At 48.8% G+C, this 15502-nt stretch overlaps 1 protein-coding gene across 14 annotated transcripts in view; it reads right to left on the reverse strand.

Annotated features, from left to right (window-relative positions):
- Positions 1-15502, reverse strand: part of EHMT1 (euchromatic histone lysine methyltransferase 1) — a 139184-nt gene that overhangs the window by 13369 nt on the left and 110313 nt on the right. For all 14 annotated transcript variants that reach the window (XM_079961941.1, XM_079961933.1, XM_079961942.1 and 11 more), the window contains 7 exons: positions 12521-12622; positions 11703-11807; positions 9465-9619; positions 6199-6366; positions 5275-5419; positions 3979-4056; positions 2258-2373 (listed from right to left, as the gene is read on the reverse strand). In XM_079961941.1, the coding sequence (XP_079818067.1) occupies positions 2258-2373; positions 3979-4056; positions 5275-5419; positions 6199-6366; positions 9465-9619; positions 11703-11807; positions 12521-12622 (869 nt within the window). The remainder of the gene's footprint in view (positions 1-2257; positions 2374-3978; positions 4057-5274; positions 5420-6198; positions 6367-9464; positions 9620-11702; positions 11808-12520; positions 12623-15502) is intronic.

A 15502-nucleotide genomic window follows, 5' to 3' on the forward strand; every position in this document is an offset into this window, starting at 1 on the left:
ACTTCCAAGTAAAAAGGCAATATTTACAATCTGATAAAAGCGAAGAGTAAGAATTAAAAGCAGGAATAACCAGCTGCACAAATGCAGGAAGGGGGAAACCTGGCTCGTCAGGTAGTACATGTGAAAAGGATCTAGAGGTCCAAAGCTTAACATGGGTCAACATGTGATACAGCAGCAAAAATAAAAAAAAAAGGGGGGGGGAGCTAATGCTATTCTAGACAGTATCAGCAGAAGTATAATGTCTTGGAGTCCTGCAACCAGTTCTGGGCACCACAATTTAAGGAGATATTGACAAACTGGCAGAGGAGGGAAACCCAGATGATGAAGAGTCTGGAAACCAAGCCATATGAGGAACTGTTGAAAGAGCTGGGTATATTTAGCCTGGAAAAGAGGCGAGAGGAGATACAATAGCTATCTTCCAATGTCTCAAGGAAGATGCAGCAAGCTTCTTTTCTCCTGCTCTGGAGAGTAGGACTCGAATCAAGGCTTCAAGTTACAAGAAAGGAGATTCTGACTAAACATTAGGAAGAAAAGGAACGGACTTCCTTGGGAGACTGTGGACTATTTCCTTGGAGGTTTTTAAGCAAAGGTTGGACGGCCATCTGTCATGGATGCTTTAGTTGAGTTTCCTGCATTGCACTAGATGACCCTTGGGACCCATTCCAACTCTTATGATTCTATGAAGATGATTGTTTTGAGAAGGGTGTCAAACCATCAGTCCACAGCAGCCTAGTGTGCTGGCTTAAAACAAACCACACTATCAAGAAGGCAGCCGGAACTTGAACAGAATGCTGTGGAATGGGCTGCTTCAAAGCCACATTTTTGTAACTGGAGAAAAGAGCAGAGAGATGAAGGGGAAATGTTAATGCATTTTAAGCTATTCCGCTGGATTTGTAGAAATCCCAAGAAGACCTTAGAATACACCTGCAGTGTCAGCCTAACTGGAAGTCCCCCCTCCTCCGCTGCCGGCACCTCAGTTTAAGCATTCCTACACCAAAGCCCTGAAAACGCCTTCAAAATACATTAAAAGGAAGGCCCAGGGCGTTTTTTGAATCAACACAGGAAATGAAGATGACAAAAGTACAGCTTAAAGCCTCACACAAAGGGCTTCAAAACCTGGCAAGGAAGGTTAGGATGAGATAAGCAACTAGTAAAGGCTGGAGGTGCTGGACTTGCAACAGCTTCTGATCTCAACCCGGTTACAAAGCTTAGTGGGTGGTTCTTGGGATGGCCGCTCCCCCTCCTTCTGCCTAAATCGACCATGTAGGAGAGATAATAATTAAACAAATTATTAAAATACCCGTGATAGAACAGTTCCATTTAAAAGCACCCAGGATTCCCCCCTTTTTTAAAAAAAAGGGGGGCAAGGGAAATCATATGCATCAGGAGGTGATAAAGCACACATTCAACAGGGTGATCAAAATACAGTAATGATCCGATTACATATAGTAATACTGAGGGCATCCATCCAGCTGACAAGAGGCAAGTATCAAAAGAACAGTGAGCAAAAGGTTACAAATTCCACCACAGACTCAGATGGAATGAAAGTGCATCTTTCAAATATACCATAGTTCACAGCATATACCATAAAAGTACCATTATTGCAATTATTGTTGTTAATTGTTAAGGCCCTGTCAGAGGAAATGGGTTTTCAGGATAAGGCATGACAATGATATCCCAGCAGCTCTAACAATTTCCTCATCCTAGTCAACCTTCGGAATTTGCTTTGGTTCACAACAGTGATCCAAGGCATTTGGGCTTCCTGGTCCCCACTTCCTTTCCATTTCAAAAACTCTCCTTGGGTTTTAGGTAATTAATTCAATTTATATCCTTCAAGGAACTCAGGATGCTGCATGTAATACTTCCCTCATGGTAAGCAATTTTCTCTAAATCCCAAGGCTGAGAGATGTGCCCATTCAAGTTCTACTCAGAGTAGACCCATTGATATTGAAGCATTCAAGTGAGTGATGTCCATCTGTTTCAATGTGTCTACTATCCCCAGGGCACCATTTGAGCTTGGGTCTCCCTGGTCCTGGTCCAGCACTGCAAACCAGCAGTCACAAATATTTGCTGGACTACAGCTCCCATCATTTCTGATCACCAGGTCACATTGCCTGGGGCTGAAAGGAGGTGGAGTCCAATGATATCTGGAGGGCTGCAGACTCTCCTGCTCTTACCACTATACCCCACTGCCTCTCAGTCACAGAACAGGGTGAGCAGCCCCCCCCCCAAAAAAAAACAGTGTTAGCTGTCTTACCGGAGTCCATTTTGCACCACACGATTCCGGCAATTCCTCCAACACGAGCAGGCATGGTTGCACTCAAAGATCAAAGGCGGCTCGGTAGTGCTGAATTCCGGCAGGAGCCGGCCATCCTGCAGAGAGGGAAAGTGGACAAGAGATGCATTAGGTGCACACCTGTGCACAGGAAGAATCGCAATGTTTAATGAGGAATGAGGACTTATGCCACAGCTCTGGTCTATCTTGGTCCAGGACATCCGGCCTGCTCCTCAAGTAAACATAGGAATTAATCTTATATTGAGTCAGACCACTAGTCCACCTAGCTCAGAAGTCTACACTGACTGGCAGCAGCTCTGCAGCATTTGACTAAAGTCACTCCGAACTCTACCTTGAGATGCTGCGCATTGAACCTGTGGCCTTGAGCCAGCGTGATGTAGTGGTTAAGAGCGGTGGACTGGTAATCTGGTGAACCAGGTTCGCTTCCCCGCACCTCCACATGCAGCTGCTGGGTGACCTTGGGCTAGTCACACTTCTCTGAAGTCTCTCAGCCTCACTCACCTCACAGAGTGTTTATTGTGGGGGAGGAAGGGAAAAGAGATTGTTAGCCGCTTTGAGACTCCTTAAGGGGAGTGATATGGGACGCGGGTGGCGCTGTGGGTTAAACCACAGAGCCTAGGACTTGCCAATCAGAAGGTCAGCGGTTTGAATCCCCGCGACGGGGTGAGCTCCCATTACTCGGTCCCTGCTCCTGCCAACCTAGCAGTTCGAAAGCACCTCAAAGTGCAAGTAGATAAATAGGTACTGCTCTGGCGGGAAGGTAAACGGCGTTTCCGTGCGCTGCTCTGGTTTGCCAGAAGTGGCTTAGTCATGCTGGCCACATGACCTAATAGCTGTATGCCGGCTTCCTTGGGCAATAAAACGAGATGAGCGCCGCAACCCCAGAGTCGGTCACAACTGGACCTAAGGGTCAGGGGTCCCTTTACCTTTACCTTTTAAGGGGAGTGATAAAGCAGGATATCAAGTCCAAACTCTTCCTCTTCTTCTTCTTGCAGAGCAGATGTCCTACCACTGATCTACATCCCTTCCCTCAAGTCATAGAGTACTTACAGACATAGGAGCACATAATGCTGTCTTATGCTGACTTCAGGTCATTGGTCCATCTAGCTCAGTACTGTCCACACTGACTGGTAGTCGTTCTACAACCCTTCAGAGGTGGGGTACTTTTCTACCCCAACCTGGAGCTGCTGCTGGGGACTGAACCTGGGGCCTTTCTCAGGCAAAGCAGAAGCACAGAGCTACAGCCCTGCCTCTGAAAAAGCTTCTGCTCCCCTTCCCCCAAAGAGCTACAGTGCTGCTGTTGCTCCCCAACATCTCACCTGTATGTCTCCCTCCTTCCCCCTCAATACTGCCCACAAGCATTTCCATAGATTCTTCTGCAGAAGCAATGAATCCAAATCAAGCCTCAAACCCCGTGACTCCCCTAGGAAATCAAACTATGCATTTCAAGGGGAAAGGGTTATGTCTTTCAGCTGACCCTGCACATTGTGCTAGGCAGGGTGGAACTTGGAGGGGTAAGAAAAACTTAATTTGCAAGAGGGAGAGATAACCCATCTGAGGATTCTCTTAACAGGGAAGAGGAGCTCCCCTCTAGGCCTGAGCAGTAGTGATCCCCCCCCCCCAGTCCCACCACCCACACCCTCCAAATCCACAAAGCTGAGAAAGCAGGCAAACATTCTCACCTTGTCATACCAGCAGCGCATACTCAGCTGTCCACACAAGCAGTTGCTGGAGGAGCAGTCGTCTATGCACACACAGTACTGCAAGCAAAACAGCAAGAAGCAGCAAGTCACACGTGTGTGTGCGCGCATATAATCCAAAGGTTTGCATGATGGTGGCCTGCAAGGAGCTGATCCACCATAGGGCTTGTGGGGCCCAGCTAGTTGATCTACAAAGAAGCATCATGTAGGCTTTGCATATCACTAGTGCGTAGTGCTGGATAAAAGGATATTAAAAAGGAGGAGGGATCTTGCTGTGAAAGCCAATGAAGGTTCTGGAGCTCAAGCTCTCTGTCAGATGGGGGAAATACCAAATATCTGGGGCCCCGTTAGCGGGGTGAGGGTTTTAGGAAGGCAATGGACATTTGTCAGGATGGGCATCTGTATTCTGCAATCTTATTCTAGAGGAGCTGGATTCCAAGTGGTAGTGGATCCTGACCTCCTTCACCCGCTGCAGCCCAAGTCTGAAAGGCAGGTGGTGTAAAACTGCCTGCCAATCACCTGACATTGCAATGGCATAAGAGGACTCATCTTTGCCAGTTTACCAGACTATGTAGGGCTGCAAGGGCACAGCACTCCACAATCCCCAATGATCAGCTGGTTGCCTGCATTTCCAAAGTGCTGTGCGCAGGGGTATGCAGCTGCCGCCAATCATCTGTCTACAAGCCCCGTTTTGCTCCAGTCCCATTCTTAACCTGCCCCACAGTTTCAGCCATAATAGACATTGGGAGTAGGGTAGGTGGAACTGGCTATTCTATAATCACATTCCACGATGAGCTCCTAAGTTCCAAAAGGAGATGACAGAGGAAGAAAAACTGAGTGCATCAGTTCCCACACAAACTGTAAAGGAGTAAAGGGAGTAGACAAGAAAGAAGAGGGGGAGACTGAGCAGCCTGCTCAGGTGTGAACTGAGCAGAGAGCACCCTCTTTCACGACGAGGAGAAAGGGGAGAAATTCCAGGTGTTAAGTCCAAACAGTTTTTATTTCAGGAGGGCTTTTGCACCATGAATGCTGCTTTGGGGTTTTCAATCTATGTTTTAAACTCTGGACATTGTACTGTTTATCGTGTTGTTGTTTTATTGCTATGGCTGATGGCTGATGCAATTAAAGATTCATTCATTCTGGACATTGTATGCCTTCCTTTCTTTTCTTCATAAGCCACCCCAAGAAATTCATGCAAAGTGGGCTATCATATAAATAGCAGGAGAGAGAAAAGAAAAAGGGAAGATCAAAAAGGTAGCTGCAAGCAGCCTGTCTAACCTGCAAATGAGTGATGTTCCTATCAATGTGCATGGGGGACGTCACACAATTCTGCGAAACGTATTTGTAGTCGCTAGGACAGGGCTCGACGTCGACAGAATTGACGCAAGGAATCGGGATCCGTTCATAACCCCTGGCAATGTCTCTGTCGCAGCAGGGAGAAGAAAATAATCACTTTTAAACTACAATAATAAAAGAGACACAAAGCAAAGAGCACTTCCCTGTGTGTTGTCTCCAGTGCTAGTGCTGCTTAGAGTAGACCCACTGAAACTAATGGATGCAACTAACACAGATCCATTCATTCCAATGGGTCTACTCTAACAGAACTTAGCTGGGTACAACTCAGAGTCATCCTAAAGCAGGCATAGGCAAACTCAGCCCTCCAGATGTTTTGGGACTACAATTCCCATCTTCCCTGACCACTGGTCCTGCTAGCTAGGGATCATGGGAGCTGTAGACCAAAAAACATCTGGAGGGCCAAGTTTGCTTATGACTGTCCTAAAGCAACATGAACCAGTATGACATTGCTTTTAATTACTGAAGAAGAGCCCTGCTGGACCAGGACAATGGCCCATTTAGTCCAGCATCTTCTTCTCATAGTGGCCTCCTGGACTCCTGTGGGAAACCTGCATGGAGGACCAGAGCACAAGAGCACTCTCCCACTACTGTGGTTTCCAGCAACTGATATTCAGAAGCATCGCTGTCTCTGACTGGGGAGGCAGAGCATACTGACATTTCATCTTGGTGTTTCCAAACTCGAAAATCTGCAGCCAAGACTCTCTGAATGATCCTTGGCCACCAGAGATCCCTGTTTTTTTTAATTACACATTTGGTTGCCCAACATTAAGCTTGTCACCAGGGCGCTCCAGAGTTGCAAGTGCAGAGGGCAGTGGCCTATGGGTGAGGCAGGCAAACCTCTCACACCTGCTCAGTATCTTCTCCACCTGGATGGGCTTGTCAGGCATCGAATCCTTGAGGGTCTTGTTCATTTGCAGAGCAACCCAGACTTGACTGTTGTAGCTCGAACACTGCAGGGGAGTTTCGCCTTCTTTGTTTTTCAGGGCAACGTCCGAACCACGTGAAAGAAAGAGGCTGCAAGATTGGGGGGGGGAGAGGGGGGAGCCAAAAAGATGTGAAACTAATGTAGCCCTAAGTCATCTAGCAGCTATCTTTATATATGACTTTTAGAAGACATCTCAAGGTAGCCCTGTATAGGGAACTTTTAATGTTTGATATCTTACTGTGTTTTTTTACTTTGCTGGAAGCCGCCCAGAGTGGCTGGGGCAACCCAGTCAGATGGATGGGGTACAAATAAAATTAACATCACCACCACCACCACTATAGCTCAGTGGTTAGAGCATCTACTTTGCACACAGAAAGTCCCAATTTCAATCTCTGGCCTCTCCAGGTAGGGCTGGGGTGGTCTCCCTGTCTGAAAGCCTGGAGAGCTGTCAGCTTAGTTAATGCCAAGCTAGGTGAATCAATGGTCTGACTCAGTATAAGGCAGCTTAAAAATGGAATGACGAAGAAAGCGTTCCAGCGGTCAGACAGAGAGGCCTGGAGTGAGGTCCCTCTACTCTGAATTGTGCAGTCAGAAGGAATCACCACTGAATTCAATGGAGCATATACCCAGATAACTCTTCACAGGATTGTGCAGAATTGCTGTATATTATACACAATGAAGCCTATCAATGTATCTAATGGATCAATACAGCTGCCTGCCTAACTCTCCTTGGGTGAGGAGGAGTAGTCATCATGAGGCACTGGACTTCAAAACGTACACCACCTTTCCCCAACCTGGTGCTCTCTAAGTGCTGCTCGACTGCAGCTCCCATCAGAGCCAGTAGCCAGGAATGATGGGAGAGGGGTTGCATTCCAACATCTGGAAGACACCAGATTGGGGGAGGCTGCACTAAGCCGTTGAACCTGGGGGACCTTCTTCTGCATCCCAAGCATGTGTTCCACCACTGTGCTCTAGCCATTTCCCTTCACACAGCTGAAGTGGACCTGTCTAAGAGGAAGCCCTTTCCATGTTTTAGGTGGCCAGCTGCTCTATCACAGGGGAGGCTCTCTGAATGTTATTGGACGCCTGACTCCTATGAACCACAGTCAGCATGGCCTATGGGCAGAGGTTCTCAACCCTTTTGAGTCCATGGCTCCCTTGACCAACTACATTCTTTCTGTTGCTCCCCTGTGAAGAACTCACGCACACACTCACGCCTCAGGAGTCCAGTTATGTTGCCCCTTGCCTGCAGAGCTGGCAGCCTCCTGCCTCTTTCCCTTGTGGAGGGTTCCTTCAGCTTTGCCTCTTCTCCTCTCCCCTTCTTGGGAGTACTTGCAGCAGTGGTGGTGGTTGCTGCCACTACACCAGCAGCCCCTGATCTCTAAGGCACCCCCTTAGGCACCCCAAAGAGAGGAACTTCCTCACGCCACCTCACAGGGACCTGGGAAATGGATGCCCCTGATCAAAGGCAGCTGAATGTGAGGCCAGCAGCTTACTCATCTCAGGAGGCAGCAATGGCACCATTCATTTGGGGAGCTTGTAGCCAGGGCCACTGCAATGAACAGCTGTGCGAGCCTCTGGGAGGCAGAGACACAAGGGGGGATCAGAAGAGGGAGGGAAGGAAGGAGGGATGGAGGCCAGTGCTGCCTGCAGCACACCTGACTATCATTCAAGGCACACCAGGGTGCTGAGTAGTCATCACTGCTCTATGGTTAGGATGGTGACAGCTGTAGTCCAACAGCATTTGGGGGCAGAGGGAGCATAGGCTCCCCATCCCTAAAGGCCCAGATAGTCTGACCTGATACATGAGCAATAACGCTGGCATCTGGAGGTCTGCCTGCTTGATAAACACTTAGGGGGCAACCTAAGGCTGCTTTGCCCTCCAGTGGCAGAAATCGCAGCACCATTGGTTGCAACTGTTTGCAGAATGGCAGTCAAATGTACTGCTCCAATGCCAGAGTTTTTTTAACAAAAGGAAATAGCAAAGCACTGCTCTCTTCCTGACTTTTGGCATTTTTAAGAACGTAAGAAGAGCCCTGCCAGATCAGTCAAGAGATCCTTCTGGTCCTGCCTCTTGGTCTCACAGTGGCCAAACAGATGCCTCAATGGGAAGCCTGCAAGCAGGTCCTGGGTGCAACAGAACTCTCCCCGCTTGCGATTCTCAGCAACTGGTATCCATGGGCATTCTGCGTCTGACAGTGAAAGCAGTATATATTACATAAATACCCTCGTTTCATGCTCAGATTCAAGTAGCTTCCCTGGGGCCATGCACTTGGCCTTTGAATGAACAATTCTCAGACTGAGATCTAATGTTTGAACGTCTGCCCTATGTGCAATCATTTAATAAAAAAGATTGACAACAAGCCCACAAGCAGCACCTGAGCGCAACAGTGGTTTCTCAACTTGCAATTCTCAGGTACACTGCCTCTGACAGTGGAGGGGAGAACGTGGCCATTGTGGCTGGCAGCCACGGACATGCTCCTCCTCTATGGATTTGTCTAACCCTCTTTCAAAGCCATCCAAACTGGTGGTAATCACTACCTATTGTGGAAGCGAATTCCAGTTATGTGCTGTGTCATCCCCCAACCCTTTTCAAAGCAACAATAAGCAAGAAATTTAAAGGAGTTTTGGTTTGGCCGTGAAAGAAATAGAGAAGTACAGTAGGCATGGCTGTTTCTTCAATGCTCAGCTTTTCCGGGGTTGTGAGACTAAGAAAAACTTTTTTTGTGTACAAAATTGTGCATTTGGGGAAAGCTTTTATACACTTCTATCATGTTCAGCTGCTCCTGCCAACCTAGCAGTTCGAAAGCACGTCAAAGTGCAAGTAGATAAATAGGTACCACTCCGTCGGGAAGGTAAACGGCGTTTCCATGCGCTGCTCTGGTTCGCCAGAAGCGGCTTAGTCATGCTGGCCACGTGACCCAGAAGCTGTACGCCGGCTCCTTCGGCCAATAAAGCGAGATGAGCGCCACAACCCCAGAGTCGGCCACGACTGGACCTAATGGTCAGGGGTCCCTTTACCTTTATCATGTTCAGCAGAGGCTGAGTGGAAGAAATGGGAAGGTACCACAAGGTATCACCTTTCCCCTTGCCCATCCATCCCGGGAGCCTCCCCCCCCCCCCCGCCCATGAGGAGGGCAATGAAGGGAGAGGGAGGGGGGACTCCTGGGGGGTGGGGCGTACTTACACCACACACTCGTAGCGGTTCTCTCGGGCCGCGATGTGCAGTGGGGAATCTCCGTGGATATTCACTGCGTGCAGGTCACACTTAGCAGCCAGCAAAATCTCCGCAATGTCGACGCACCCCGAAAAAGCAGCCCAGTGTAAACAAATGTTCTCCTCCTGGAAATTTGGCAGGGGGGAGAACAGAAAGTTTAGTGTGCTCATCCTTGGCACCAGGGAAGGGGGGGGGGGACTACCCTGTCCTTAAGCTCTTGTTCCCTGCAGTACGTGGGCTGCCTTTTCTCGGCTGCTCAAGCTGTGCTTTCAGGCATGTGAGGCAGGGAGCTCCCAGCAACAGCCGCCTCCGAGTTCACTGAGGATGGTGGGGGAGGGGGAAGCTTGAAGCGAGGGCTGCCCTCCTTGCCTTATAAGGACAGATGAGTCATTTGTCTGCAGGTCGCAGCATGATCTGGGTGAATCCATGGGGAGACGCTGCCACAGACACGAAGGTATTAGCAGAGGAACTGTGTGACCCAGGCATGTAGGACACCCGTGGAAGTCTCGAAAAGACAAGTCCCCCAAGGGGGGCCAGCAGCTGGCAAATTTGTAGAGGGATGGAGGGAGGCAGCAATGCCTCCACCATCCTCAGTCAGAGGCTGCCTCTGGGCAACCCTTGATTGCTCCTGGCTGTAGAGTTTCCCTCCAGATCTGGAAAGATTTGAATACTGATTGGCCTGCTGCAGAAAAGGGGTTTTTTTTAATCAATTGAGCCTGTGGATTTTTCTACTGTTGCTCAGCTCTGGAGAGCAGCCTGGAGCCCCTCCTGGGCTATTATTAAGGGCTCTACTAGGACAAATCTTTCACGGGGTGGGAGTGGAGGAACAGAAACAAGACCAAATCTCGTCTTCCCTATTCACATCACAGGCCAAAGCTGTTAGCAGCTGCCCTGGAGCGAGAGGGTGTTTTCCTTGAGGGCTCTGCTCCCCCATCTCAGTGAGACTCAGCAAATGAGCCTCATCCTGCAGAGATGTGCAATGGCAACAGAAGTGGCTGTGTCTGCTCTGTGCTTCCTCTGCCAGCTTGGTGCTCAAGGCGTAACCTTGTTGATACTGAAATACAGGCTTTCCAGACAAATGTTCTTGTGGACATGGGAGAAGTAGGACCTTGGCGCTAACCAGGACCCCAATACACCTGTGTCACCGCCACCTTACTACCTGTCTGTTTGGCATTGGTCTAAAGAGAGACCTATGCACAGACAAATGCATGTGTATAGGCTATGGGTGAGGAACTTAAAATCCAGGGCCTTGTTGGACTCTGATCATGCCTCTTGCTTGTCTGCATGGAAGACAGAGGAGGAGTTTATGAGTTGTGTGGAATCTAGCCTCTTGTGCAAAGGGAAAATGTGCATTTGTTCCTCCACCTACTTTTGCATCTGGCCCCACTCACCACTTGTGTATATACTTCCAGGAATGCTGCCCAGAAGGAATGTGGACCTCTGGCCGAGATAAAAAAATCCCCACCCTTGAATCAGAGGCAGATGCCAATCCACTCACTGTTCCACCTGAAAGATTTGTGCAAACCTATAGCCCTTGCTGGGGAGTAAGCCTCGCCAAACATGGCAAAAGTTACTCCTGAGTAAACAGGCTCTGAGTTGCTCTTGTTATAATGCCCAACACTGCTCTTGAGCTGAAAAATGTTCCCCTCTTCCCTGAACCACAATCCCTGGGCCAATCCTGGTTCTCAATACAAGGAAGAGTGTTAATTGGGAAAAGTTTCCCAGCCTTTAACCCCCAGCAGCCAGATTGACCAGCAGCCAGTGATGACGAGAACTATAGTCCAGCAACACGCAGAGCAGTATTCATGAATTCTGGGGCCCCAGGGGTTGCACTGCAACTTCCATAATCCCTCATCATTAGCTAAACTGGGTGGAGATTGAGGGAATGATAAACGCAACATCTGGGGACCCAACCCAAAGTTGAAGAGCACTGACCTAGAGGATCACAGGTTTCCCACCCTGGGTCTAAGGAGCAGCATTCTATACTGCATGCAAGGAATGGAGAATGTCCCTATTTAGAAAATGCATTTCCTCCTGAGGGCAGGGCAGGGGACTCTTAAAAGAGTATGGATGGGGAACCTGGAGCCCTCCAAATGTTGCTAGACTCCAACCCCCACCATCCCCAGCAACGATGGAAACTGCAGTCTGATCAGGCCTGACAATTTAAACTGCTACCAAATACTAAGCAGAGCAGAGCCCAAGACTTACATTGTCCCGGATGTTGATGTCTGACCCTTTGGCCAGCAGCAGCTTCACCAGCTCAACGTGTTTGTACTCAGTGGCCCATATCATTGGTGTCCAGCCTCCATCATCCTGGGAATGTAGGAAGAACCCAGCTTGATCAGACCCCAAGCTCCATCTGGTGGCAGCCCAGGTGTGGGGAACCTCAGGCCTGCAAACTTCAGGCTGTTGCACTAATCACTCCAAACAAGTGTGCTCCCTTACTGCATTAAGACAGTCCAGGAGTGGAGAATGTTGGCTATGCAGAACATCTTCAGGTTCTATTACTACTAATGGGCTGCAGTCTGCAGATATGTTGCACTTCCACCAGCAGCAGAATGTGGTATTACCATACCTATCTTGCGTAGCTCCAGACCCCAGAGCAGGGAAGGGGAACCTCAGGTCCTGCCCCTTGGGACTCTCCCCCAGGCTACACCCTTCACCAGCCCTGCCTTGCAACCTCCTTGAGTGTTTTAGCCTGGCTGGAACACGTTCTTGAATTCTAATAGCGCCTCTTGCTCACCTGGTTGGAGGACAGAGAGGTTGTTTGTGTAGAAGCTAGTCTACTGTGCTAAGGTAAAAGCAACATTAGTAGCTCCACTCACTTTTGCCTCTGGCTCTGCCCACCAGTGGCACATGGCCCTTGGAAGGTTGCCCAGAAGGGAGTGTGGCCCTAAAGTTGAAAGGGTTTCCCATCCCAGTATATGGGAGTCTAGGGAGGCGGCATTGTTCTGAGTGTGCAAGTGTCTGCCACACACGGCTCATTGTCCTGATGCTTTGTAAGGACTGCATGGGCAGCAGCTTACCTGGCAGTTGACATCCACCTGCTCGTTGCCCAGGAGGTACTGCACCACGTCGTAATGGCCCTTCTTGGCTGCCAGGTGCAAACAGGTGGAACCTTCCGCATCCTGAACAAGGACACACAAAAGCAGGAATATGTATCACTTCAAGTCACTGGTATGTTTTCAGTGTGGATTTCTAGAAGAAAGCACGCTGGAGGCCAGAGCCTAAATAATATGACCCATCAAGCTGAGTGTAGGCCCTCAACCCAATACGTCTGCAGTAGAAATTGCAGAGTTCAAGCCACTGGTCCATCTAGTTCTGTATTGTCTACACTGACTAGCAGCAGCTCTCTAGGATTTCAGGCAAGGGACAGCCCCAGACCTACATGGGGATGCCAGGGATTGAATCTGGGACCTTCTGGAGGCAAAGCAGATGCTCTACCACTGAGCTAGAGACCCATCTCAAAGAGAACATAGGAAGCTGTCCAATATAGTCCCAGGCCACTGGTGCATCAAGCTCAGTATTGTCAACACTGACTGGCAGCAGCCCTCCAGGATTTCAGACTCCGATTTCTCTACTGATGCCAGGGGATTGAAACCCTCTTGCAATCAGGGGCAAAACTTAAATTTTTGCAAATTTATTCAGGGAGGGGTCTTAAAAATGTTTTGGGGTGTGAGGAATTTTAATCTTTTATTTTGGTGATTGGACAACATTTAGCTGGTAAGTCTACGTTTGATAAGGAACATAAACTGCTTTCAGAAAACCGAAGAATTTTAATGTTATCTTCTGAGAATATCAGGCAACGCTTAATAATAGTAATAATAATAATAACTGCAGGTACTTGGCAATCATTTTAAATGAGTCCTATGCAATTTTACACACGTTTTACTTAGCAAGCAAAACTAAACTATATTAATTTAACTAAAACAAATTTTGAACTCCCGGGTCATGTTACAACCTTTTAGCATCCCTCATTTGGGGAATCTGAAAGCTTAAAAATTTGACACGCCCTATTCCTGAATGCAAAGTGGATGCTCCACCACCGGTCACACTTCAATTTTTTGTCAGAGCAAATATAAATACTTGTTGGGCTGGAAACAGGAAGGAGGTGGGGCTGTTGACTGTAATGCCTTGATAATCCCTTTGCTAAAGAGGTGTTGCGGGATATCCTGCAGGAAAGGAGAAGAAACACAGGCAACAGAATGAGCAGGTAGAAAGCTAGGGTGGCAAGAAGTGCTACTGTGCACCAGTCTTTTAGTTTCTTTTCCTTTTTTCTAGTACAAAAGTAGTACAGTATATCAAGGAGAAAGGTTCCAGGCCAGTCTCCCCTTGCTGCACTGGTTTAAGGATAGGGTGGTGAAGGTTATTTAAGCAGAGGCTGAATGGTCATCTGTTGGGAATGCTGTAGATGCATCTTGTGTTGAGCAGAGGGTTGGAGTAGAGGACCTCTAAGGTCACTTTCCAAATCAACGAGCCTAAGCTGGCACATCTAAAAATGTGATTCCCCCCACTTCTTAGCCTGAAGTGACACGAGACTATTCTACCACCTCAGTAGCACAGCCGCTCATGCCCACCTCATTCTGGCAGCCATGCACACAGCACTGATCCACTGATCGCCAGGGAACTTAAGCCCTATCCCTCAGAGGCTCACCTCCACCTGCAGGGCATGGCATGCTGCCCCTGTCTGAAATCTATTATCTCTGGCTCCCCTACTAACTCCTGCTCATTAACAATTGAAGTCAAATAGGCTGCTTTTTTGCAGGGTGTGTGTGCGTGTGTGCGTGTGTGCGTGTGTGTGTGTGTGTGTGAGAGAGAGAGAGAGAGAGAGAGAGAGAGAGAGAGAGATATCAGGTCACCATTCAAGGATGATTAATAGGCTACAGGAATTGTACATGAATAAACCAGTCTGGATTCAGGTTTTGTTATACAGTGGTGCCCCGCAAGACGAATGCCTCGCAAGACGAAAAACTCGATAGACAAAAGAGTTTTCCGTCTTTTGAGGTGCTTCGCAAGACGAATTTCCCTATGGACTTGCTTCGCAAGACGAAACGTCTTGCGAGTTCTTGAGAGTTTTTTTCCTCCCCCCCCCCTTTTTCTAAGCTGCTAAGCCGCTAATAGCCGCTAAGCCGCTAATAGCGCTAATCCGCTAAGCTGCTAATAGCCGTGCTTCGCAAGACGAAAAAACCGCAAGACGAAGAGACTTGCGGAACAAATTAATTTCGTCTTGCGAGGCACCACTGTATAGCAGGGGTGGGAAGATTTGCCAGCCAGATGGCTGTGCTCCTCTCTAGGCAACTTTCTAGCGGCCACATGCAAGAGGTGGACAGGGCCAGAAGTCAAAGTGGTGAAGGTAACAGATGTTGATTTCCCCACACTTTCCTTGTTATCCTCCATATGGGTGAGCAAGATAGCCTGGTGTCTGTGAGAGCCCTCCCCTGCAGAGCACACTTGGCTGGGTATATAAGGGGCGAGAGCAGCACCTTGAATTTAGCCTGGTGGCTAATTGGCAGCCGGTGCTCCCAAGCCACAGCTTCCACCATTCACAACTAGCACGGCCGATGGTCAGGGTTAATGGGCTCGTAGTTTAATAATGGCTAGATGTTTCCCACTCAGAGGAAGAGGGAGGTCCTGCTAGCATGTCTGCTGCCCTGTGACGTTTTTGGAGCAGCATTGCATGTGGGACATTTTCTTTCGTGGCCCCAATGGTGCAGAATGCCCTCCCATCCGAGGTGTGTCTGGCCTCATTGCTGTATCCATTTTCATGTCCTGCCAAGGCAGACCTTTCTGCTCAGGCTGAGGCAATGGAGGGTGAGATCAGGCTATCCTTCAGTAGCTAACTGACAGCCAGTGCAATTCCTGCAGCAGCAGAGTAACATGGTGGAATGTGCAGGTCTCTGTCCTTAGCATTTACCATGGCCCCAGGTGTATCCCACACACTAAATCTCAAAATCTTGAGGCTGGAGGGAATGGCTAGGTGACCGCCTGCGAGCACAAACTGGCCTGTT

Source organism: Podarcis cretensis, assembly GCF_951804945.1.
Source record: "Podarcis cretensis genome assembly, chromosome: Z".
NCBI lineage: Eukaryota > Metazoa > Chordata > Lepidosauria > Squamata > Lacertidae > Podarcis > Podarcis cretensis.